The sequence below is a fragment of the Lynx canadensis genome, chromosome A1 (assembly GCF_007474595.2).
Source record: "Lynx canadensis isolate LIC74 chromosome A1, mLynCan4.pri.v2, whole genome shotgun sequence".
NCBI classification, from domain to species: Eukaryota; Metazoa; Chordata; class Mammalia; order Carnivora; family Felidae; genus Lynx; species Lynx canadensis.
Window position 1 is genome coordinate 123,151,397 of NC_044303.2, and position 25,035 is coordinate 123,176,431.

At 42.4% G+C, this 25,035-nt stretch overlaps 1 protein-coding gene across 1 annotated transcript; it reads right to left on the bottom strand.

Annotated features, from left to right (window-relative positions):
- Positions 1-15,838: 15,838 nt before the first annotated feature.
- Positions 15,839-22,597, bottom strand: SPINK1 (serine peptidase inhibitor Kazal type 1). The gene is made up of 4 exons (XM_030320942.1): positions 22,476-22,597; positions 21,392-21,423; positions 19,793-19,899; positions 15,839-15,964 (listed from the first exon to the last, which is right to left on the bottom strand). The coding sequence occupies exons 1-4, from the start codon at positions 22,528-22,530 to the stop codon at positions 15,919-15,921; spliced, it is 240 nt and encodes a 79-aa protein (XP_030176802.1). The 5' UTR covers positions 22,531-22,597; the 3' UTR covers positions 15,839-15,918.
- Positions 22,598-25,035: the final 2,438 nt, after the last annotated feature.

The following is a 25,035-nucleotide window of genomic DNA, read 5'->3' on the forward strand; positions in this document are numbered from 1 at the left end:
ATGTCTTGCAAGACAACTCTAGCTAAACATGGTAAAAATAGTTGAAGGCAAGATCAGAGGAAGGTAGAAATGAGAGAGGTAAGGGCATCAGTTACACTGGGGCAAGATTTGAAGAAGTTTGGTTGTAGGGGCATGAAGTAAGTGAAAATGTAGCACAGGGATGTCTTTGAGAACAGTGATAATCTTTTCCTTGCAGACAATCTGCCCTGATCCTTAGGTATGTTTCCCCATGCCTTCCATGTTTCTCTCCTCTGACGTCTAAGAAGCCTTGTTCTCACTGCCTTCTACACAGAAGGCTAGGGGCCAATGGGCATCCTCTGTCCCTCGACTTGTCTCCTTTGATGGCTGTGCTTTCTTGTTCCATGGACAGTGGCCCTTTCTCCTGTCAGACGATGTTCAGAATTTTACCTATTGAACCGAAGAAGTAGCTCATCCAGGAATCCTCCAGGCTTAGGACATTTTGCTTGATTTTGCCTGTGATCAGCAGCAGTCTCATGGAGGAGCCTGGGGAGGCTGTGTCTGGGCACTAATGCCTTTGGACTTACAAGAGGCTACCTATTAGCAGTAGCTGTCAGGGGAACAAGTAGGGGTAGAGGCTCTTTGGATGAGGGGAAGGCAGCACCTCCTCTCTACTTCTTCCTTCCCCAGACTAACATCTTCTCTTTGTACTGGCTCACACACTAACCATAGTCTTTGGTGTTTTATCCCTTTGCCTTCAAAAGACTCTGATTCATGGGCACCTGGGTTGGTCAGTTGGTTAAGTGTCTCAATTTGGCTCAGGTCATGATCTCACAGTTTATGAGTTCGAGCCCTGCATTGGGCTCTGCGCTGGCAGCATGGAGCCTGCTTCATTTGGATCCTCTCTGTCCCCTCTTTGCCCCTTCTCTCACCCTTCAAAAATACATGATCTTAAAAAAAAAAAAAAAAAAAAAAAAAGACTCTGATTCAGCAGGGGAAAGAAGGGAAGTGAGTGGTAGTTCTGTTCTAGGATCCATCAACACAACAGCTTCATCTCTGGATAGGATCCTGATCCTTCACCCTCAGCCTGGACCAATATCCTGACTAGCCATCCTCTTCAGCCATGACACACTGTTCCCCTGAGATAACTGGGCTAATTTCCCAAACAATAACCCAGCCCCAGTTTAGGGTAGGAAATAGTGACTAGAAAGAGCAGATAACTTTGGAAACTTTTTTTTTATAAATCGGAGGCCCATATCTGTATCAGTTAATGTCATGCCCAGAGACTATTCTAAATATTTAAAAGGGGTACTGAATGTAGGGAATTGCTTACAAGGCTCTTAGAAAAGGCTGAAGGAACAAAAGAGAGAAGAGAATTACCTACAAACTAGAAGTTGCTTTTGAACCCGGACTAGACCCCAGCTTGCTCCTGCCAGAGGCGTGAAGGGGTGCTACTACTGGTGCTGAAACTGCCCCCCGCAGCTGAGCAGGAATGCAGGAGTTTATCATCCTACTGCCGCTGCTGAGGGCCTGGCTGCTGCTTCTGCTGGCATCCACACCTCAGAGCTGAGAGGGAACTCAGATGACACACCTATCGATGCTGCTGCCATTTCTCAATGTACCATCAATAACAGAAAATAAAATGGCTTTCCTCTTACCTCCTTTTTGTATGTCTTAGGCTCATGTGTCAAGGGAACCTGGGAAATATGGTTTGGGGGCTGCCATTTTTGCCAGTACAGAAAAGAGCCTTGAAGAATATGGATAAAGCTGCCAATTAGTAGACAAAGAATCACCATCATCTACCTCTTGTTACTCAGTTTTCATTCATTTCTCTTCCACCCTTATTTAAATTTTTTTTTTCAAAGTTTATTTATTTTTGGGACAGAGAGAGACAGAGCATGAACGGGGGAGGGGCAGAGAGAGAGGGAGACACAGAATTGGAAACAGGCTCCAGGCTCTGAGCCATCAGCCCAGAGCCCGACGCGGGGCTCGAACTCACGGACCGCGAGATCGTGACCTGGCTGAAGTCGGACGCTTAACCGACTGCGCCACCCAGGCGCCCCTCTTCCACCCTTATTTAAACTTCACTCAACAACAACCGCAACAATAAGTGCTCTTACCTGACACAATAAGCTACTTTGCATACAGACAGGAATGTTCTCACCCTGGATGTCCTATAATCAAAATACTGAATTGTAAAATTACCCATCATCTCACTTCTTACATAAAATAGGGTGGGAAAGGGAGAGGAAAAAAGAATGGATTCATACATACAAATACTACATTACATCTAAGGAAGAAATCCTACGTAACTGCCACAAGTCAGCATTTCTATAAATGGTTGTTAGAAGGTCTCCAGTCTATGGTTCTAAGTGTAATTCACTCTTCTCGTTGCAGGTTCCCTTTGATGGCAAGCAGCACCTCATCTGGTTGAGATCCTTTACCTGGTGGGGAAATTCAAACCTCACTTCTTGAAATTCTTAGTCATCCTTCTGTTGGGTCGCTGTAGTTTTCCATGAACTGTGTTAGTGAACTTAGAAGAACTGAGAAACACCCTGGAGAATCCCTTGGGGTCCAGACATAACCTGCCCTGTCTCCATTATAGAGAGGCACCTTGTTTTTGCTTAATAACAGAGATCAGTGACCCTACTTTGCTTGTTGTCTCAGTGACATGAGGATCCCCAAACGGCCAGGGACGAGCTAATCTTCTAGTTCAATGAAATCATTATGTCATGAGGTGGAAACATTGTCCCTTGGGAATTAAAACCTTTAAAAAAAATCACAGCTTAAATTCATAGGGAAAGAAAAAACAAAATTATTTAAGTTGGTCATTGGCTATACTTTTGTCCGTTGATTTCCTAAAGTGTCTATTCTGGTTATGATTGAAACAAGATATTCTGACTGCTGGTTCAAAGTATATCACATCCTTTAGGAGAGCATCATATCTTTGGAGGTGTTTTTTGCTAGGAAATACTAGAAGTCTTCAGAAGGTCATCCCATGTTCTGTAGGACTGACTGTTTCTCGTTGATGAAGTATATCAGAAGATCAATGAATTTCAGGAGGCCCCAGTGACACACTTTATTTCCTGTGGCATAAATTCACTGGTAGCTATAGTAGGCTGAATAATGGTACCCCAAAATGCGTACCTACCACATGGAATTTATTAATGTGTTATGTTATATGGCAAAAGAAATTTTACTCCTGTGATTAAGTTATGGATCTTGATAGGGTGCTTATCCTGGATTTTCTGGGTGGTCCCAGTGATGTGATCACAAGTGTCCTTATAAGAGGGATATACTGGTATAGGAGATGAGAAGTGATGTAATGATAGAAGAAGAGATTGGAGTGGTACAGTTCAAAGATGGAAAAAGAAGTCATAAGGCAAATAATACAGACAGGCCAATAGATGTTGAAAAAAGCAAAGTAACAGATTCTCTTCTCAAAGCCTCCAGCAGGAACCAGCCCTGGTGACACCTCCAGAATGGTAAGAGAATAAATTTATGTAGTTTTAAGGCTTTAGTATGTGGTAATGTGTTACAGCTACAATAAGAAACAACTTCAGCAGCAATGTTATATGGAATATTAAGATGCCAAATAAAGCATTCACAATGCTACCTACAGAGGAAAACGACACAGGGAAACTGTACACAGGAGTGAGAAATCCAGTCTCAGAATAACTATCTCTTCTAATGAGGACAGATCATTTCCCCTTCTATTAGGGAAGGGGTCCAGTGAAACCAACCTGCCACCAAGAAACTGTCTGGTTCCCTTTGGAATAAAGCTAATACAGGGACTCAGCATCAACTTCTAGAGTAGATTCTCAACAGTGGAGTTAGCCAGATCACACCAGGTGAAACCCATGATATTGAGCCAATGTGTAATTTTCATCCCTACAGCCATAGGCATCTTTAACTTGACCACCCTGAGTAACTGTCAACTAAAATAACTTCACATAGGAGCACCTGGGTGGCTCAGTATGTTAAGCACCTGGCTCTGATTTTGACTCAGGTTATGATCTCACAGTTTGTGAGACTGAGCCCCATGTCAGGCTCTCTGCTAACAGCAGGGGGGCCTGCTTGGGATTCTCTCTCTGCCCCTCCCTCTCTCTCTCTCTCAAAGTAAATTAACATTTAAAATTTAAAAAAATAAATAAATGGGGCTCCTGGGTGACACAGTCAGTTAAGCGTCCAACTTCAGCTCAGGTCATGATCTCATGGTTGACGAGTTTGAGCCCCACGACAGGCTCGTGCTGACAGCTCAGAGCCTGGAGATTGCTTTGGATTCTGTGTCTCCCTCTCTCTCTGCCCCTCCCTGCTCATGCTCTGTCTCTGTCTCAAAAATAAATAAACATTAAAAAACATTTTAAAAAGTTCACATCATTTTAAGAAGAAACCTAGAAAATATATAAAAATGATTTTCAAATAATCAGTTTTTTGTACATGTTTTATCACCACAAGATACCTGGAATAACAATCTATACAACCGTTGCATTTAATTGGAATTTGTTTTCAGTCTGAAAAAGTAAGATTTCATTTTAATTTCTGGATTTGTAGTTTTGGGGAGACTATAATAGTAAGAGTTAATTAGGGAAGTTCAGGTTAATAAGCATCTGTTGAGTCTCCTGAAGACAAAGGTAGGGACAAGACATGTCCTCTACTCTTAAGGAATTTTAAAATAATGAGAGACACAGATCACACATATGGATAAGGAAAGCATGAGGCATGCTGTAGAAAGGGGTGTGTACACAGGGCCTCCAGAGCTCAACAGAAGGGTACTGACCCACTTCATCCATTTAAGAAGAAACCAGTGATGGAAAGGGAAGAGGTGGAGTGAATGAGCAGAAAAGCATTTTCCAAGTAACTAGAAGTAAATCTAACGTGTGAGGGAGAAAGGGCAGGGTAAGTGGAGTTTAAATTAGGACCTAGGAAAAGGTTGAATCCCAGAAGATATATGAGGAAGTAAAAGCTTTTATTCTATCTGGAAGGCCACTGGTTCCCACCTTCTTTGCATATAAGGACATACTTCTTAATGTCAAAAATTGGAATGCTTGTTCTCTCTTAACTGAGAAAATACTCAGAGACAAAAATTTTGTTTTTAAAATTAAAAACAGTGCTTTTAAATTATTTTTTAAACATTCAACACCTCAGGTAAATATATATGAACAATTTTGCTACTTATGTGTGGGAGCTGTTTCCTTTTTTGTCTACCAAAAATGAATGGTACATGTAGAGATTAAGCGATCTCTTCTATCATAATTCACATTAAGGGACAATATTTAAGGCATGGAGGAAGCAGCATGGTATAATGGGAGTCAAACAGGCATTCTTATCCTGCTCTTCTTAGGCAGTAGGCAGTCCCTGAAATTTTTGAAGTTCAGTACCCTCACCTGGAAAATGGACTAAAAGGATTTACCTAGATTGATTTTTAAAGGAGTAAATGTAAAAGACCTTGTGATAGATAGAAGGGGAGGGAGAGATTAGGAAGAAAGAGTGTTCTTGTAAGAGGAAACATACTGCTACAGGAGAAGGCAGTGTGAATCCCAGGTTATAGGATGAAGACTAACGGGACAGTTGAGTCTCTAGAAGGAAGAAAATGGAAGGAATGGTCTCATCTCTGAGAGGTCAAGAAGAGTAAGTCGTTTATGTGATGACCACATCAAAAATGAACTTCACCTACTTAGCAAGTTAGAGTACAATAAGAGCGGAGCTATGAGTAGGGGGGGTCTGTTTCCTAAGTTCAGGAAGAGGAAGGATGAAGGAAGACAATGTAAAAACAGTGCCTGAGTTTTACTGTCTGCATCATATACTTTATCAATAACAATGACAAAAAGACCCTGCCAAATTAGAACATTTTAACATATTAAAATATTGATAGTTTTATCGGTTTTACAGGTCACATGTCATAACATGAGGCAAATAAGTGGGCTCCATTTTCTAATCAACAACTACCAGGTGTTATGGAGGTTAAGAAAGGTCTTTCTACAAAATACTCCAATCTCTTTGGGTACTAACTACCCCTTGCCTTTTTCGTCTTCCGTCTTTCCTCCACTGAGAGCAGAGACAAAAGTGCATACATTATTTACCCGAGGCCGATGAAGGTAAGAAGTGTTGGAAGCACAGTACCAAAGTCCCATTTTTTGCCTCATCATAGTATGACAGTGATTAATATCATTTACTCCACATGGAAGTATTCAGAAAAGTTTCTAGTGGATCTTCACTCCTGGAAATACCCATGAAATAGCTTCATGAACAGATTGTTCCTGGCAAACTCAGCTCACCTTCTCCCCCTCACCCGACAACCATCATTTTGCTCTGCGTATCTATAAGCTTGTGTTTTGTTTTGTTTTTTATTTTTATTTTTTTAAAAAAAATTTTTTTTTTCAACGTTTATTTATTTTTGGGACAGAGAGAGACAGAGCATGAACGGGGGAGGGGCAGAGAGAGAGGGAGACACAGAATCGGAAACAGGCTCCAGGCTCTGAGCCATCAGCCCAGAGCCCGACGCGGGGCTCGAACTCACGGACCGCGAGATCGTGACCTGGCTGAAGTCGGACGCTTAACCGACTGCGCCACCCAGGCGCCCCTGTTTTGTTTTTTAGATTCCAATTAAAAGTGAGATCATATAGTATTTGTCTTTCTCTGTCTGACTTGTTTCACTTTGCATAATGCCCTCAAGGTCCATCCATGTTGTCACAAACGGCAAGATTTGATTTTTTATGGCTACATAATATTCTTGTGTGTGCACACCACATTTTATTTATCCATTCATCCATCAGTGGACACTTCTGTTATTTCCATATCTTGGCTGTTGTAAATAATACTGCAATGAATATGGTAGTGCGGGAAGATGCTGGTTTTTTTTTTTTTTTTTTTTTTTTAGACTCCTTTGGGTTGTGGGAAGGAAAGATTCTGATGCCGATATTTCAGACCTGGTGAGAGTATAATTTAATGGAAGCAAAAAAAATAGTATATTAATTATTGTAGCACAGTAAAACTGTTGCAACTGCAGAATAAATGTTAGATATTATGTATGTAATTTAAAACAAAACCTAAATTGGGTTTTGAAGGTCACAAAAATATAAATACACAATGTTCAATCAAGTGGAAAATAAAAAGTTAACAACCTAATTAATGAAGGCATTATTTTTCCTATAAGGATGTTTTTGTTGTTTTTTTTTTTAGGTTTCTACTGTTCAAAATTTCATCACAACCTCATTTAATCAAAACATTTGATGAAAATTTTTAAACATGTAATTCATTTTTAGCGACACACTAGGAATTCCAGAGTTGGTATGATAAATATTTTAAGCTGAAAACATTTGAGCTTAAAAACAAAAACAGAAGGAAGATTTCTCATAGCTTTTCTTATCTGACTAAAAGCAGCAACTTCTGGGAAATAAGGCTGACATAAATTCCCTCTGTGGGGCAGGTCTACCAGGAAGAGGAAGAGGAAGAATATACTACTATAAATATAACCATGGCCCTGAAGAAGATGGAAAGACCACTCACACCTGCATAGAGAAACATCGCAAACTTCTCAATCTGTTTTCTCCAAAAAACCCATTTGTCTTTCCTAAAGAAACCTATCTGTTCTTTCCATAGAAGTCTTTTCTGCTCTTTCCTCTATTGAGTTAGGCATGTAAGTCTCTGTTTGGAGAGCTGCCTACTTCTTTTGTTAACTTCCATATATGCACATGAATAAATGGTTTTTCTCCTATTAATTGGTTACTTGTCACTTTAATTTGCAGGCTCCCAGTGTCTGAGTCTAATTGGTTGAGGAAAAGTTTCTTCCTCACACAATAATTTTCACACAGGAATTCTCACAAAATATGAAAGAAGAAAACCCAACTCCTCAAAAAATGTTGAGTACCCCCAGATCCTTTTTTTCTAAATGTTTATTTTTGAGAAAGAAAGAGAGAGAGAGATACAGAAGATCAGTGGAGGAGGGGCAGAGAGAGAGGGAGACAGAATCTGAAGCAGGCTCCAGGCTCTGAACTAGAGCCCAAGGAGGGCTTGAACTTGTAAAGTGCGTGATCATGATCTGAGCCACCCAGATGACCCCTGGAGTACTAATCTAAAAAATTTTTTTTTCAATGTTTATTTATTTTTGACAGATACAGAGGGAGAGAGAGTATGAGCAGGGGAGGGGCAGAAAGAGAAGGAGACACAGAATCTGAAGCAGGCTCCAGGCTCCGAGCTGTCAGCACACAGCCCGAAGTGGGGCTCAAAACCACGAGCTGTGAGATCATGACCTGAGCCAACGTCAGACACTTTACTGACTGAGCCACCAACGTGCCCCTAAAGTAATAATTTTTAAAGAAGGAAAAGCCATAGGTGCTCATTGTTACAGAAGGCAGACGCAGTGGCAATACTGATGGATGGATGGTTAAACATGACAAAGAAGCAAAGGAGCTGTGTAGTTTGACTAATTCTAACCCTGAGTGAGTGAGAATCTCCGTTTTCTCATTCCTAAAATGAGGATCTCAGTCATTCTTAAAATGAGGATCTCAGAGTTTGTGGTAAGGATTCAATGGGAAAATGAACTCATGGGAATCATGTAATGTAGGGTCTGACACATAGAATTACTCAATACATGTTAGTTCCTATTATCTTTATCATTCTTTATTAACTTTCACCTGATGCCACATCTTTAAGGTCTGAGAGTTAACTTCTATTAAGCTGTTTTTTGAGGATTTTAAAGATCTCCAGAATTCGAAAAAGTTTTTACTTCAAAATAGTGTTACAAGTTTTAAAGAAAAACACATATAATTCATTTCAGTAAATGAAGGAGCTCTAAAAAGCTGAAATTCAGCATGAACAGTTCAAAATATAATAAGGTTCTGGCCCTTCAGAACCACATTCGCTATAAAAACTTAACTAATTTTTCTCTTTGTGCTTCTCACTCTTTTTATATTCAGGTGCTTATCTCAAAATTTTTTTAAGTTTCTTTATTTCTGAGAGAGAGCGAGAGATATATATATATATAGAGAGAGAGAGAGAGAGAGAGCATGAGCAGGGGAGGAGCAGAAAGAGGGAGACACAGAATCCAAAGCAGGCTCCAGGCTCTGAGCTATCAGCACAGAGCCTGACGTGGGGCTCAAACTCGTGAACTGTGAGATCACGACCCGAGCCGAAGTCGGACGCTTAACCAACTGAGCCACCCAGGTGCCCCTATCTCAAAATTTTTTTTTATTTTTTTTTATTTTTAATTTTTTTAAAATTTTTTTTCAACGTTTATTTATTTTTGGGACAGAGAGAGACAGAGCATGAATGGGGGAGGGGCAGAGAGAGAGGGAGACACAGAATCGGAAACCAGACTCCAGGCTCTGAGCCATCAGCCCAGAGCCCGACACGGGGCTCGAACTCACGGACCGCGAGATCGTGACCTGGCTGAAGCCGGACGCTTAACCGACTGCGCCACCCAGGCGCCCCTCAAAATTTTTTTTGAGTATGCATGGCTCTTTCTACTTTTTTCCCCCGTGTAACTTCCACACATGTGTATTTTCTTACTTTCTCTGTTTTCTCTTTGTGTTTACTTTTCTTACACAAGTCTTGCCCTGGTGACTCCTAATCGCCAACTTTCTCTTATTTCTTTTGCTTCCTTCAGCAGGGAGTGATAAAAAGCCAAAAGAGTAGTATTAATTTTACTTTACACTCTTTATTCATGACCACACCTGCGATGAGGATGGGTTACTGACTGGCACCTAAAAATGGCAAGAGCAAAGACAGCACACTACACAACTAGGTTCTGGTGCCTTGATCTCCAACCAGCCTTTTTTGTTTGTTATTTGTGCCTTTCAGTGAATACTGATTTGTATAGAGGCAAAAGATTTATGTCATTCCTTCTTCAACATAATTTTATTGTCTATATAGTCCATATTTTGAGCTAAAAGTTAGCTATGGCTTAAACAATGAAAAAAAAAGGAAATTGGTGGCAGTGCTAAGGCTTTCAAAGGTAAGAGCTTCCTGAACTATGCAAATAAATTGTATTTTCACTTAGTTGGATTAAGCTAGGGTTTATAGGGTATAAATTGGATCAGAGAAATGGAACTGAAGTTACAATATTAGTCATGTCCCTCTTTCTCAGAAGGTTCAGCACAGTTTTTAAAAAAATGTTTCATTTCAAACAAGTTTACTTCTCCAGTGAGACAAAAATATTTTTATATACTATTCCCTTCTGATAGCTCCATATTTCAAATATTCTGAAACCAGTAAAGGAAACTGTACAGAACTCTATTGGACCTGTGACCATGCTTCCTTGGAGTTTATCTCGAGTTGTTGTATTCTGGCATTTAAAGAGGGTTACAGTTCTTAGGTTTACTCAGGGATTAAGACCTAACAGTAGGAATTGGGTTTATTACCCTATTCCTTGCCGGGACCATGAAACCCTGCTCCACCCATAAAATTGTCGGTCACCCATGTTCCTATTTGGGGGAGTGTAGTTTATATCTCTAATTTTTTTTACATTTAAAAGCAGAGAGATTTTAGTGCGATCTTGTACACAGCTGAGTAATCTCTTCCATAAAACCTCTGACAATTCAATAATGCATTGAACTGTTACTGGAAGAAATAAAATTCCTTCTATCAGGGAAATGTTAATATATCAGGAGACCTTTTTAGTGAGCTCAAAGGATTACAAGATGAATAATAACAACAACAATAAAAAGTTAGTAATTCTTGAGCACTTACTGTATGGCATACCTGGTCCTGTTAGGAACCTGTTACTATTCGTCCCATATTAGAGATGAGGAAATTCGCTGGCTTCTCCCAGGTCATGTGGTTAAATGGTGGGAAACCCGGATTCCAGCAGAGCACTCAAAACCAGAGCCCCTGTTCTTTTTTTTTTTTTTTCAATGTTTATTTATTTTTGGGACAGAGAGAGACAGAGCATGAACGGGGGAGGGGCAGAGAGAGAGGGAGACACAGAATCCGAAACAGGCTCCAGGCTCTGAGCCATCAGCCCAGAGCCCGACGCGGGGCTCGAACTCACGGACCGCGAGATCGTGACCCGGCTGAAGTCGGACGCTTAACCGACTGCGCCACCCAGGCGCCCCAGAGCCCCTGTTCTTAAACCATCCTAGCGTATACTTTCCCACTGAGCCCACATCAGCCTCCTTTAATCCTTACCCAATTAGCCTAAATTCTCCCTTTGGGCCAATCAGAATATGTTCATCCCTCTTTCCCCCACTCATGTATGTAACAAAAAGAATATTAATTGAGTAGCTCCTAGATGTTACTCTCCTCCAGCTTATAATACAGCCATGAAAAAGGATGTTTCTGCTTTCATGGTGGCAACACTCTCTCAAATGGTTTGAAAAGACCTTTCAGATTCCCACGAGTTTTCCTTTCTTTAGACCAAATTTTCCTATTTCTTTCAACCATTTATCATAGGACACATTTTCAAGTTCTTTTTAATCCTGGTAGCCTTTCTCTTCTAAACACATTTCCGTTTGTAAATATGTCTTTTAAAATGTAACCACCAGACATGAATGCAGTAACCCACGTTTTATTTTTAAAATTTTTTTTTAACATTTGTTTATTTTTGAGAGACAGAGACAGAGTGTGTGCGGGGGAGGGGCAGAGAGAGAGGGAGACACAGAATCTGCTGACAGCTCAGAGCCCAATGGGGGGCTCGAACTCAAGAACCATGAGATCATGACCTGAGCTACAGCTGGACGCTTAACGGACTGAGCCACCCAGGTGCCCCCTCCACATGCTGATGGGTCTCTTAAAAGCAAGACAGACCCACACCACCAAACCAAAGAGTAATTTAATTACAGTTTCCACTCTCCCAGAAATGGAAGCTTAAACCAGTCAATTTGGAATTGCCTGATAAGCACTAGTTAGGTAATCTGTCCAATAGACCCCCTCATCCCCTAAAGGAAGGTAACCTTCCAATAACCAACCAGACTTTTTGTCTATTAGTGTAACCTCTTCGTTCCTGCTCCCCTCTGGCTGTAAATGTCTTTCATTCTGTACAGCTCCTTGGAGCTACTTTCGATCTGCTAGATTGGATGTTGCTGGATCAGAATCCATTTTTGTCCACATAAAGTCTTGAAATTGTAATCTGCCTCATGTTTATGTTTTCATAGTCCTGGTGACGGAAGAAGAAACCAGGAGCAATCAGACCCAAGTAGGTACCTGCTGCTCCCCTCGAGCTCCAGCAACCAGACCCACGTACCTGCTGAGCCCCTTGAGCTCGAGCAAAAAGACCCAGGTAGGTATCTGCTGAGCCCCCTGAGCTGGAGCAACCAGACCCAGGTACCTGCTGAGCCCCTTGAGTTTGAGCAAACAGACCCAGGTACCTGCTGAGCCCCTTGAGTTTGGAACTTGCTAGGCCCTTGAGCTCAAGCAATCAGACCAGGGTACCTGCTGAGCCCCTTGAGCTCCTGCAACCAGACCCAGGTACCTGCTGAGCCCCCTGAGCTGGAGCAACCAGACCCAGGTAGGTATCTGCTGAGTCCCTTGAGCTCGAGCAACCAGACCCAGGTACCTGCTGAGCCCCTTGAGTTTGAGCAAACAGACCCAGGTACCTGCTGAGCCCCTTGAGTTTGAGCAAACAGACCCCAGGTAGGTACCTGCTGAGCCCCTTGAGTTTGAGCAAACAGACCCCAGGTAGGTACCTGCTGAGCCCCTTGAGCTCGAGCAACCAGATCCAGGTACCTGCTGAACCCCTTGAGCTCGAGCAAACAGACCCCAGGTAGGTACCTGCTGAGCCCCTTGAGCTCGAGCAACCAGACCTAGGTAGGTACCTGCTGAGTCCCTTGAGCTCGAGCAACCAGACCCAGGTACCTGCTGAGCCCCCTGAGCTCGAGCAACCAGACCCAGGTACCTGCTGAGCCCCCTGAGCTCGAGCAACCAGACCCAGGTACCTGCTGAGCCCCCTGAGCTCGAGCAACCAGACCAGGGCACCTGCTGAGCCCCTTGAGCTCCAGCAACCAGACCCAGGTACCCGCTACTCCCTTTGACCTGGAGCAACCAGACCCAGGTACCTGCTGAGCCCCCTAAGCTCGAGTAACCAGACCCAGGAAGGTACCTGCTGAGCCCCTTGAGCTCCAGCAACCAGACCCAGGTACCTGCTGAGCCCCCTAAGCTCGAGTAACCAGACCCAGGAAGGTACCTGCTGAGCCCCTTGAGCTCCAGCAACCAGACCCAGGTAGGTATCTGCTGAGCCCCTGAGCTCGAGCAACCAGACCCAGGTACCTGCTGAGCCCCTAGCTTGAGCAACCAGACGCAGGTAGGAACTTGCTAGGCCCTTGAGCTCAAGCAATCAGACCAGGGTACCTGCTGAGCCCCTTGAGCTCCTGCAACCAGACCCAGGTACCTGCTGAGCCCCCTGAGACCAAGCAACCAGACCCAGGTAGGTATCTGCTGAGTCCCCTGAGCTCGAGCAACCAGACCAGGGCACCTGCTGAACCCCTTGAGCTCCAGCAACCAGACCCAGGTACCTGCTGAGCCCCCTGAGCTCGAGCAACCAGACCCAGGTAGGTATCTGCTGAGTCCCCTGAGCTCGAGCAACCAGACCAGGGCACCTGCTGAACCCCTTGAGCTCCAGCAACCAGACCCAGGTACCCGCTACTCCCTTTGAGCTGGAGCAACCAGACCTAGGTACCTGCTGAGCCCCCTGAGCTCGAGCAACCAGACCCAGGAAGGTACCTGCTGAGCCCCCTGAGCTCCAGCAACAGGATCCTTGAGCTCGCTGCTTCTCGCTGCCTCAGGAGGTGGTCGGGACGCCCCTGTGAGATCCCAGCAGCTTTTACGTGAGAAGCTCTCAAGCGTTCCTGGAACATTCCTTCTTCCTGACTGGACCCACAAGCCGGCCGGAGCCGGACTGGGTCTGACTTCGAAACCAGGCCGGGTCCCACGGCAGACTTAGTTCGACTTCAAAACCGGAAGAAGTTCGGGGCCAGACTGGTTCCGGCTTAGAAACCGGACCGGGTCCGACTGTTAAGGGGGACTGAGTTCGGGTTGTTCGGCGTCCGCTGTAAAAACTGCCTGGTTGCGGGGCCGGGGCGGGGCGGCGGGCGGCGAGCCCCTCCGCTGGAAGGCTGCACGAGGAGCTGAAGCTCCTCAAAGACCGTCTCGCGTTACCGTGGCCTCGCGGGAGCTCTTCCGTCCGGGAGCGGCTCGTGCACCTGCGCGGTGCCCTCCAGACAAAGGCGTCTCAGCCGAGCCCTCGCCGTGAGGGAAAGGGGATATTGGTCCTCCTCTGAAGTATCTGGTGACCAGGACGAGAACGCTGGGGCATCGTGCTCTCTCGGCGGCCGGCAGGGGCATTCTGGGAAAACTGGCCGAGGCCACCTAAAGGGTAAGCGTTTGTACCAAAGTCGGCTCTCCTATCTCTATCTGTGGTGCCTGGTCGATAGAGGAAGGTAAAATGTCCTTGCCTCTTCCTTTCCAAATTCAGATTGGCAAGAAAAAAACAAACAAACACAACAAAAACAAAAACATTTGTAACAATTAGGTCTTTGAATTGTGACTCATGAATTTGCTCTCGGGTACCATTAGTTGTTGGTCCTTTCCCAGAGACAGCTACTGCCTTCTTGTTTGTCTCATTTTGTGTCCTACCAACTTAGGTTGATAATCGTCAGATTGGGGTCCTCCAAAATATGGCTGGGCAGAAATGTAGGTTGTTGCTGTTTACCTTTTAACGGGTGAGAGAGAGAGCGAGAGAGCAGAACAGAACCATTAAAGGCGAACAATCTGTGTTTATGTATTCCTTCTTAGTGTAACCTCCAAACCTCTTCTTTCCAAACCTGTAAAATGGTCCAGTTAGACATGACGATTTCTACCATTCAATGATTTAAATTCCGTTTACTGTGGCAAAGTTCTTTCATATTAAGGGTGCCCTTCAAGTGTCCTCTAGCATCATAGACAAGATGCAGGAAGCCATCTTACATCCATAACCTCTGTTAGCACGGTATTTGGTGAGCTGTTAGGCTCAGCTGGCTGAGTCACTCAGCAGACCACAGCATCCTCTAGTGGTGAGATTTAAACTTCAAGACACGCATATTCTGAATAGCACAAGAAATTAACCTAAACCTTGATTTTAGGGACAGATTTTGTGTTGGGACAGATTTTGATGTACCTGGTGCATCTCAGGCTTTTTTTTAGACCTCTGTCCAATTCTCCACTCTCTGCTGGTTCTTCATGAGAGCTCAGGATTTCAAGCTGCTTTTCTGTGTCTTTTTCTTTGATTATAGATACTTTTTTCTTTTGAGGTACTTCCCTATCTCTACCTTATTTGCTGTCCGTAAGCATATAGGCCTTTTAATATGAGGATGTTACCCAAAATTCATATGGAAGAAATAGGCAAAGAATAATCCACCTGAGGTGGACAACACGAAGTGTTACATTTGGAATCCGCCCTGACTTAAAAGCCTAACTCTGCCACCTTATTTGCTTATTTGCCTATTAGTCAGGTTACTTCACTTTTCTAAGTTGACCCACAGGATAAGGATAACCTTACAGGGTTATTGTGGCTCACCTGTAAATCTGAGTCAACTACACAGAGTCCTGGCACAATAATAGATGCTCTATTAAATCCTAAGGTAACCTCAGGGAGTTATTTCAGTTGGCAAAAGGTAGTGGATAACATGTTTCTGGACTGAGAGTTTACCAACTGTTTCTTCTCATGCCAGTTAATTCTCTATGGGATTATATGATCATTTGTGTCCTGCCTGCAGTCACATTTCCTGAGCCAGTTTTCAGAATGTGAGGTAGGAAATGGGAAAGGAAAAAGCATCATGAGGGAGACTTTGTCCAAAATTTCAGGATTGCTGTGTTTCATAAAATTTGTTCCATTCTGAGTTTGTTTCGGCCCCCTGACCCCAGTGTAATCAAATGTGCCTTTGAGGAAAAAGCATTCGGGAACAACAGGAAGTATTTAGATGCATTTTATTCAACAGTAAGGCCAGCTAGGCGTTGTGGTGACCACATGGGATTTTAGCACCTTGGTTCTCAGCAAGGCCCAGATTTTTTAATGAGGACAGGGTTCTGGTGCTTCCTATGGAAGAGATTGGAAAAAAAAAAAAATCAAACTTTGCTGACAAAAAAACTGACAATGGGAGAAAAACAATGAAAAAAGATCAGCTTTATTTAAAATAGAAAGGTTTCATATTTATTCCCATTTCTTTGTCTTTCAATCATTTATTCATTTACTTATTCATAAATTCATCAAATATCGATCAACGCTGTTGCTTACATACACTAAGGATACAACAGAAAGGAAAAATGTCTGTCCTCACAGAGTGTGCAGATCTACTGTGGCATTACAGGAAACCAGTGAAATCAACCTCTAAGTCATCATTGGTTCTTTTACTCCTAATATCGTTGTCCTAGCCACAAGATTTCCATCTTAGCTGCTGCCTGGCCTACTCCGGGATGCTCTAATTGGCTGATCTTTTGTCTTAGAACTCTGGGGATTAATATCTGTGGGATCTCACAAAAGGAAATCATATCTGTATCCTGATAACTGCCAGCTCTAAGCATCCTCCCCTCCAGATAAAAACCTCACTCAACTACCAACTCACTCCCAACTCACTACCTTTCCCAAACCAATTTTCTCTTCTGTCAGCTAAATGTTCTTAAATCCTGTAATTGTTCTTCATGAGATTGTTTGCAGAGCTCGCTCTCTCTCTCTTCTTAGCCATCCTTTCTTTGAATATACTGGTTTATAAAAATTCTTCTATTTCTCCGTTACTTGGGGACATCTGACTTCCATATATCTTTTTGCATGTATTTATCTGGACCTTGATGATTCTTCCTTTTAAGACCTTTTTTTTTTTTAAGTTTATTTATTTATTTTGTGAGAGAGAGCATGAGCCAGGGAAGGGACAGAGAGAAAGGGAGAATCTCAAGCAGGCTCCACACTGCCAGCACAGAGCCCAACAGGGGCCCAACCCACGAACTGCAAATTCATGACCTGAGCCAAAACCAAGAGTCAGATGCTAAACTGACTGAGTCACCCAGGTGCCACCTTTTTAAGAGCTTTTAATGTCTTTTTGTTCCATAATTATTATTCATGCATAACACTTAGGTCTGAGTTGTTTTAACATACACAGCACAAACTTTTAAACACACTGACTTATTTCTCTACCTGTGCTGTCCAGTAGAGAAGACACTATCCCTATTCAGCTGTTTAAATTCCAATCAGTTAAAAAATGATGTAATATTAAAAATATAGTTTCTTAGATGTACTAACCACATTTTAAGTCCTGGTGGCTAGTGGCTTCCACACTAGACAACACAGACATAGAACATTTCCATCTTGAAGAAAGTTCTACTAGAGAACGCTGATCTATAGAACAGAATTTGACAGTGCAGGCTCCCTAAGGAGACATAGAAGAGACAGAAAAAAGTCCTGACTGACTATATCTGACAAGCACATAATGAGCTAGGAGATGCAAGCACAACCCACCAACATGGGTTAGAGCTTGGCTCTAGTTAACTCTACACCATATTCATTTGGGGCTTTCAGTGGGCAGTAGAGAGAAACGCAACATGGTTCATCTGAAAATATTTTACTTTAGAAGAAACCACATTTTCTCTCTAGACCTGTTTACTTATCTGAGAGATACAGGAAGAGAAGTTACATTTTTCTGGCATTTAAATATTCTTCCCATATATGAATATTTTTGAAAAAATAGAGCAAGTAAGCAGGATGGGTAGGTTTTAAAAGCTGAACGAATGATGTGTCTCAGCTCTAAGCTCATATTTTCCCAATATTTCGCTATAAATATTGGGCCTTTTGGTCTTGGCACTTGGAAAGTTTCTAAATCTCAAGGCTGTTATATTGCTTTCTCCTCACCTTGGATGGAAATAGGATGTTTGACCTTTATGTCAACAGCTTAGATCATGAGAAAATTAACAAGTGTTTTTGAGTTCCTTTTACAAATCTTTAGTGTGGAAATAAATTCACCACAAAGCAGAACACCTAATATTTTGGTTCTAAAACTTCAGAATGATAGATCTCTCTCCCTGGGGCCCTATTTCCACAATGCTTGCTAACACTGAGAATTTTCTGAAGTGATTTAAAGCAGACCAAGAAGAGAGATCATGTTATTGGGAACTTAGACTGTGGAATAATGGAAATAATATGCAGTCGTTTGAGCTTACATCAAACCCTTTAATACTAAATCAGTTCTAAGAATAACTTAGAGTTTTCTGGACTACTTGCACAATCTCTTTTATTTGTTTTGATTGTTCTACGCCATTAACCTGGAATGCTTTTGCAGTGCTACCAAAATTCAGAGCCCTATTTACATGACATCCTTTTCATGAATCCTTTCTTGACCCTTTCAATGAGAAGACATCTGATTCTCTCCTTCCCACCTGTAGTACTTTCCTCACACCTCATTTGATGCCGCTTTTCACAGGTTACAAGAAGCTACCTTGTTTGACCTGATGAGTTAATTTCTCTTACTCAAAAGCACAAGGAAAGCAGAGGAAACTAGCACATTGCTGGACACATGTTAGGTGTTCAGTAGCTATGTGAAATAGAAAGTTTGTGGCAGATCTGCTTCTCTGAGTGCCTCAGTTTGATTCCCGACCTGTGATCACTTCAGAAAATGAGCTTCATTGAGGCCGGCTCTCATCTCCATAAATAAAAGTGCTATGAAAATATATTTTTGGCCACCTAATCTATGTGATTCATATATGCATTTTTGAGGGCTTTAGTTAACACAATCATTACCATCAGCAAGAATGATTTTTTTTAAAGATTTTAATTTTAAGTAATCTCTATACCCAATAAGGGGCTCAAACTCACACCCCCAAGATCAAGAGTCACATGTGCTATCAACTGAGCTAGCCAGGTGCCCCTGATATTTTTTTAATTTAAAGGTATTTTGGGTGTATTAGCTTTTTGAAAATCTAGACCATCCACTGTCTTGCTGGAAAAGCATGTTTTTTTGTCATATACATGATTTTTTAAAAACTGGTTGAGAGAACCATTCAGATACTTTCCTCCTCCATTCCACTGTCCTTTCCTTAACACGTTTATCTTATGTGATTAATTCCTTTCTCCCTTTTGTTCAGCTTTTCTCCTTATTGGAATGCCTCACTCTCCTTCTTTAGGGTCTAGAGAAAGTGTCCAAACTTTTCCAAATCCTAGCAGGCATAATTAGTTGTTTTTAATCATGTTTAAACATGTTGGCTTTTCTTCTGTGTCTCACAAATTTACTTAGGCTGGTGCCTGACTTTAAAGCATAGTTGAGAGGCACCTGGGCGGCTCAGTCGGTTAAGCATCTGAGTCTTGATTTTGGCTCAGGTCATGATCCCAGGGTCATGGGATCAAGCCCTGTGTCCGGCTCCATGTTGGGTGTGGAGCCTGCTTAAGATTCTCTGTATGCCCCTCCCCAACTTGTGTGCCCATGTGTGCGTGTGCCCTCCCTCTCTTTCTCTCTCTCTCTCTCTCAAAAAACATGTAGTTGAAAAAGCAACGATTTGGAACCAGATCTGTCACTTCCTGCTGGTTGATTTTGAGCAGGTAATTTAAGCTCAGTCTCAATCTCTTCATGTGTATAATGGGCTTATATTATGTACCTCATAGACTCATGAATATTAAGTGCCTTGCACAATGCTTGACACAATAAATATTGTCTTTTATTGTATTACACACATAAATGTATGCATGTCTCTGGATAGAATCATACCAGATATAGAATAAGGAGAAGAGATTGAGCATTATTTTTGGAAAACTACTTGTTTTATTTCTCTTGTAAGATTAATGTTATTGATATATTGGTTGGAACTTAGGGGGATAAAATATATGAAAATGTGAAGACAACTAGCTTAAAAATACGTTTTAAAAGACACTCAAGTTCGTACTCACTTATTTTCAACACATAACAAGCATTCATTAGAATAAGTTTTTCCATCAGTCCCACAGACAGGAGCATAGATCTTGGTACATCCAGGTATTTCACTGTCACATTTAGCCTGGAAATGGAATTAAACAGAATTGTTTTCCGTCATTTTGTAGTCTTCGAGTTTATAACAAAATCTCTAAAACAGCTTTCACTTCCCTGGAGTTGATCAGCTTAAAGACAGAAGCCTGACTCCGGTGGGGGTAGTGATAATGAGTGTCCGAGAGAAAGAGTTCAGGGTTTGGAATCAGAAAGCCTGATTGTATGGACTGCCTCTGCTATTTACAAGTTGTGAGATATTGGCAGATCTCTTGGTTCCTCTGAACCTCAGTCACATCATCTGTGCAGTGAGAAGGGTATTTTCACTTCGCCAACTATCTCATGATGGTCATGTGAGGCTTAAATGAGGTGAGTGTGATAATGTTCAGGTTTATATTGACTGCGGGCGCTGGTTCCTCTCAGGTCAGCCACACCATGGGCATGTCTTCCTTGCCCACTGTGGCCCAGTCACACTGCCCTTCCTTCAGTCATGTGACAGACAACACCAAGTGCTTTGTCCCCTTGGAGTCCTGGCATAGCCTATTTTGTCGACATCAGCAAGAACTCAGAATTATGAAATGGCTGTCTTAGGCCACACTTGCTTTCATGTACTATTCTCTTTCAACCTCAAAACTATCCTATGAACTTTTTATTATACTCATCTTCCAGGGAAGACAGTGAAGCACATAGAGATTAAATCACCCAAGCCACATAGCTGGTAATTCCTGGATCCAGGATTCAAACCTAGTTGGTCTAGGTCCTGAGCTTTGGCTCTTAACCCCTTCACTCTACTACTTCTACCCACCAGTAGTCTTTTGCTAACACTCACTTATCCTTTATGACTCAAAATAAATTTCACTCAGTTAGGGGCACATTCTCTGATCTAACCAGTCTAGGTTCCACATGGTACCAGAACTTCTTCACAACCCTTATCATTAGTGTAATTTATTCACTCATGCCCTTTAAGTTTGTCATCTATCCCCTCACTAGATATAAATGTAATGAAAAGAGGGACACTTCCCCCTCTGGGCTTCAGATTTATTGCAATTTACCTTATAAACACAAGGAAAAAATAGGAAAGTTAGATATAGAATATTTTTCTAGAGGAAGAACGAAGTTTATTATTTTTCTTTTGTTAGTTATAAATTAGGGCTCCACCTAGGGGATTGGGAAAAGTTTATGCCAGCATGGTCAAGCTGGCCCTAAGGAGGAAGGGCTATTTGGGGCGAAGTTAAAAAGAATGCCACCCAACATCCTTGTGCTACCAGCTAGCCTCAAAATATATAAAACCCCCTCACAGCAAGGGCTGTATGACTACATGGAAACTGCCTGTGTGTCAGTGCGTTTGTTCTTCAGCATAAGCCCCTGTGGGCAAACTGTTGTTACTCTCCATACTTGTTAAGCCTCGCTAGCACCACACACCTGTCCTGATTTCAGGTGAAATTGAAATTGAAACACTTGAATGTGCATTGATTGGGGCAAACAGTTCTAGCCCTAGAGATAAGAAAGTACAAAATTGTCTTTACCTGTCTTTCCAGCAAGTCAGCTCTAGTGTTGCCTATAAAACATAAATCAGACATTGTGAGGTTGGGTCCTAAATGGGAGAAGCCAGCTCTGCTCTTAATCAGAATTCTCAGCTTCCATTGAAGACTGGTGACTTCTCTGCTGGCCTCTTCTGCCCCCCTGCCCCCTCAACCTTTTCTTATTTCTGTCTTCTCTCAAGGATATCTCACTGGTGTCCAATCACTCCTTGCCTGTTGAAGCGTCAAGGAAATGAAGCAAAAGTTTGATTATGATCAAAGTATCTTAGTTCAGCATTTCACAAAAGTTGACCCATTTCTTTGAAAATAGAAGTGATTTACTTACTGCTTGAAATGTATCAGGTACGGAGCAAATATCTTCTGAATGCTCACTGACATTGTCACAACTGGTTACTAGACCTTTGATCTTACAATTAGTGATGTAAGAAGTCTAAGTATCTTTAATTCAGTTTATAGATGAAGATGTGAAGAGTTTATACGACTAATTGTAAAGCAGTTACCACTAGCAGTAACCAGGTCTTGTGATAACAAAACTAACTTGGAATGACATGTAAGTCTTTTTGTAAGTAATGTTAAACATGGAACTCTTTTGATAACTCAACATCGGACCCTAAGGAACTCATTCCCTCTGTTACACTACACTGCCTATTAATCCAATTCACATTTATCCAATTCACAGATAGATGCTTAAAATTGCCATGCTGCATTCCCCGGAAAATATCAGGTCTTGCTGACATCATGTAGAGGATGGTCATTTTGGTTGAGCTCAATGAAGGGAAAAGGAGCTAACCTGATAGTATCCAAAGAAGGAAATGTTGGTGAGATTTGATTTTGATATTGACAGTTTCTGAAGTGATCTAGGTAAGGAGGTAGCTCTTCCTAGCTAAATGTCATAAGAAGCAGCAAGGCACTTAGGGGCTTGAAGAAGCCCCCTGGAATAGGCCCCTGACCTTATTTCGCTAGGACCAAAAGATCTAAGACTAGAATGTAAATCTAGAAGGTAATGGATTTAGTAATGCAACAAGTCAAACAGGTTTTACTCAAATCAGAAAAATATGCAGGCACCTACCAGATAGCCCCAACAGGGCCAAGGCACAGAGGAGGAGGATGCTTGTTACCTTCATGGCTGAAAGTTCTGTATCCAGTCAGTAGAAGATGGCATTGAACTCACCACTTCTTTTCAGAGCCCTGGGACTGGAAGGGTCATATAGACAGAGTGGCCACCCAGGCTCCACCTCCTGTCCTGTCACCAGATCTCTTGAGTTATTGATTGACTCGTGTTGATTTACTCGGTAGGATAACCTGACCCCAAGTCTCAGGAATGTCACCTGCATAAGAAAGGTGAAAGAAGTAGCAGGGGCCGGAATGTGCTTGGCCAAGACACCGTCAGAGAAGTTCTGGTGGTTAGTTGGTTCTCCCCCAACTTCCTCTGTGACTCTGGGCAGCCGTAGTGTTCTCATCTGTATGTACTCTGTAGCTCTGGGTATGTGAGCAGGTGTGGATATCCAAAAATGGGTCTCCATTCTTTCTTCCTTTCCTTCAGCTTTTCCCTTTTTCATTTTTTCTCTTTTGTTGCACTCATTCACAAAGCCCAAGGTAGCTGGCAGAGACACAGTTTAGAAATAAAGAGGGCTCACTTCCCTAAGGCGTGTGTGTGTGCTTTGGGGCTAGATTGTGCTCTCCGGATACTTAATAGCTCTGTGTTCTTGGACAGATAGTTCACTTTTGCTGGGCCTCAGTTTATTCATCTGAGACCTGAAATAATAATAGCACTTAACTCAAAGTGTTTATCTTTCATTCAAATGTATGTGTGCTGTGTCTACCATGTGTTATTAGGAGATAGTTCTTCATTGTCTCTTGTGTTTCTTCCTTTCTTATAAGGAGACGCACACACTGCCTGTGCTTCAGACAATCTTTTCAAAAGTTTGTACAACTAATGGACTTAGAGGGTGGAATAGTGTCTCTGTCTGGAACAAAGGGGAGGTTTGTTCGCCATTCATTATAATAAAGATGCTATCTCTCTCCATTGCAAAGATTAGGTGGGCATAGTGCCCTTTAAAAAAGATTAGGGAGAGGCGCCTGGGTGGCTCAGTTGGTTAAGCGTCTGACTCTTGATCTTGGCTCACTCAGGTCATGATCTTACAGTTCGTGAGTTCAAGCCCCGCGTGGGGCTCTGTGTTGACAGCATGAAGCCTGCTTGGAATTTTCTCTCCCTCTCTGTCTGTCCCTACCCCACTGTGCTCTCTCTGTCTCTCTCTTTCTCTCTCAAAATAAGTAAATAAATAAACTTCAAAAAGATTTAAAAAAATTCAAAAGTGAAAAAGATTAGGGATTTTTGGGGTACCTGACTGGCTCAGTCAGTGGAACATGCAACTCTTGACCTTGGGGTCATGAGTTTGAGCCACCCATTGGGTATAGAGATTACTAAAAACTAAAACTAAAAAATAAAAAATAAAATGAGCATTAAGAAAATTAGAGATTTTTGAAAACATGGCCTCCTTCTCTGGAGCACAATGCACTTTCTCTGTAGGTACCACTTGGTCCTCTTTCTGTCACCCTGGAGAAGCGTGAGAAATCAGAACAGATGACACTGGCACTCTAGCTATTGCTACTGAATAATTAAGTCCCTTGTCTCTGACTCAGGAGTCTGTTTTCTGCCAGAATCCCTTTAACTGTGGCAGGCTAACTTGTTAGCTTCCAAGTAGGGTAAAATCTCAGATCCCCCCTGGTCTTGGACTGTGCTCATGTCTGAGGATACATCAATGAATAAAAATGACAGTCTTTGCCCTCATGGAGCCTCCACTGCATTTTACTTGGAGGAGACAGATAATTTTAAAGTATATCAGATTATGATAAATATTATGGAGAAAAAGGATAAAAAGGTTAAGATGCTGGAAGACCAGGATATAGTTGTTATAGATGGTCAGAGAAGACCTTGCTGATTAAGTGACATTTGAACAGAGACATGAAGGAAGTGAGGAATTGAACCAGGCACATATCTAAGAGCACGCACTCCAGACAGAGTAAAGCAAGTGCAAAGGCTCTTAGGCAGAATCTTGCTTGACACTTTTGAGAAACAGCCAGGGTGATAGTCTGGCTGGAGCAAAGTGATAGAGAGGTAAAGGAAGCAGTGAGGGCTGGGTAGTGAAGGGCTGGGTAGGCTGTAGTAAGAACTTTGTTTTTTAACCAAAGAGAAAGCCGATGGAGACCTATGTCACAGGAACTACATGATATAGCGCTCATCCTAAAAGTTCATTTTTTTTTAAATGTTTTTATTTATTTTTGCGACAGAGAGAGACAGAACATGAGCAGGGGAGGGCCAGAGAGAGAGGGAGACACAGAATCGGAAGCAGGCTCCAGGCTCTGAGCTGTCAGCACAGAGCCCGATGCGGGGCTCAAACCCACAGACTGTGAGATCATGACCTGAGCCGAAGTCGGACGCTTAACCGACGAGCCATCCAGGCGCCCCTAAAAGTTCATTTTTTAATGCTTATTTATTTTAAAGAGACAGAGAAAGAGCACAAGCAAGGGAAGGGCAGAGAGAGGGAGACACAGGATCTGAAGCAGGGTCCAGGCTCTGAGCTGTTAGCACAGAGCCTGACGCGGGGCTCGAACCCACAACGTGCAAG

Coding starts and splice junctions, on each gene's coding strand:
- SPINK1 (XM_030320942.1), bottom strand. CDS start 22,530: ATGAAGGTAACAAGCATCCTCCTCCTCTGTGCCTTGGCCCTGTTGGGG. Junction 19,900..21,391: donor CTGACTTGCTGGAAAGACAG/GTAAAGACAATT, acceptor TTCCATTTCCAG/GCTAAATGTGACAGTGAAAT. Junction 15,965..19,792: donor TTGTTATGTGTTGAAAATAA/GTGAGTACGAAC, acceptor TCTCTTCCATAG/GAAGCACCAGAACCCTGTCC.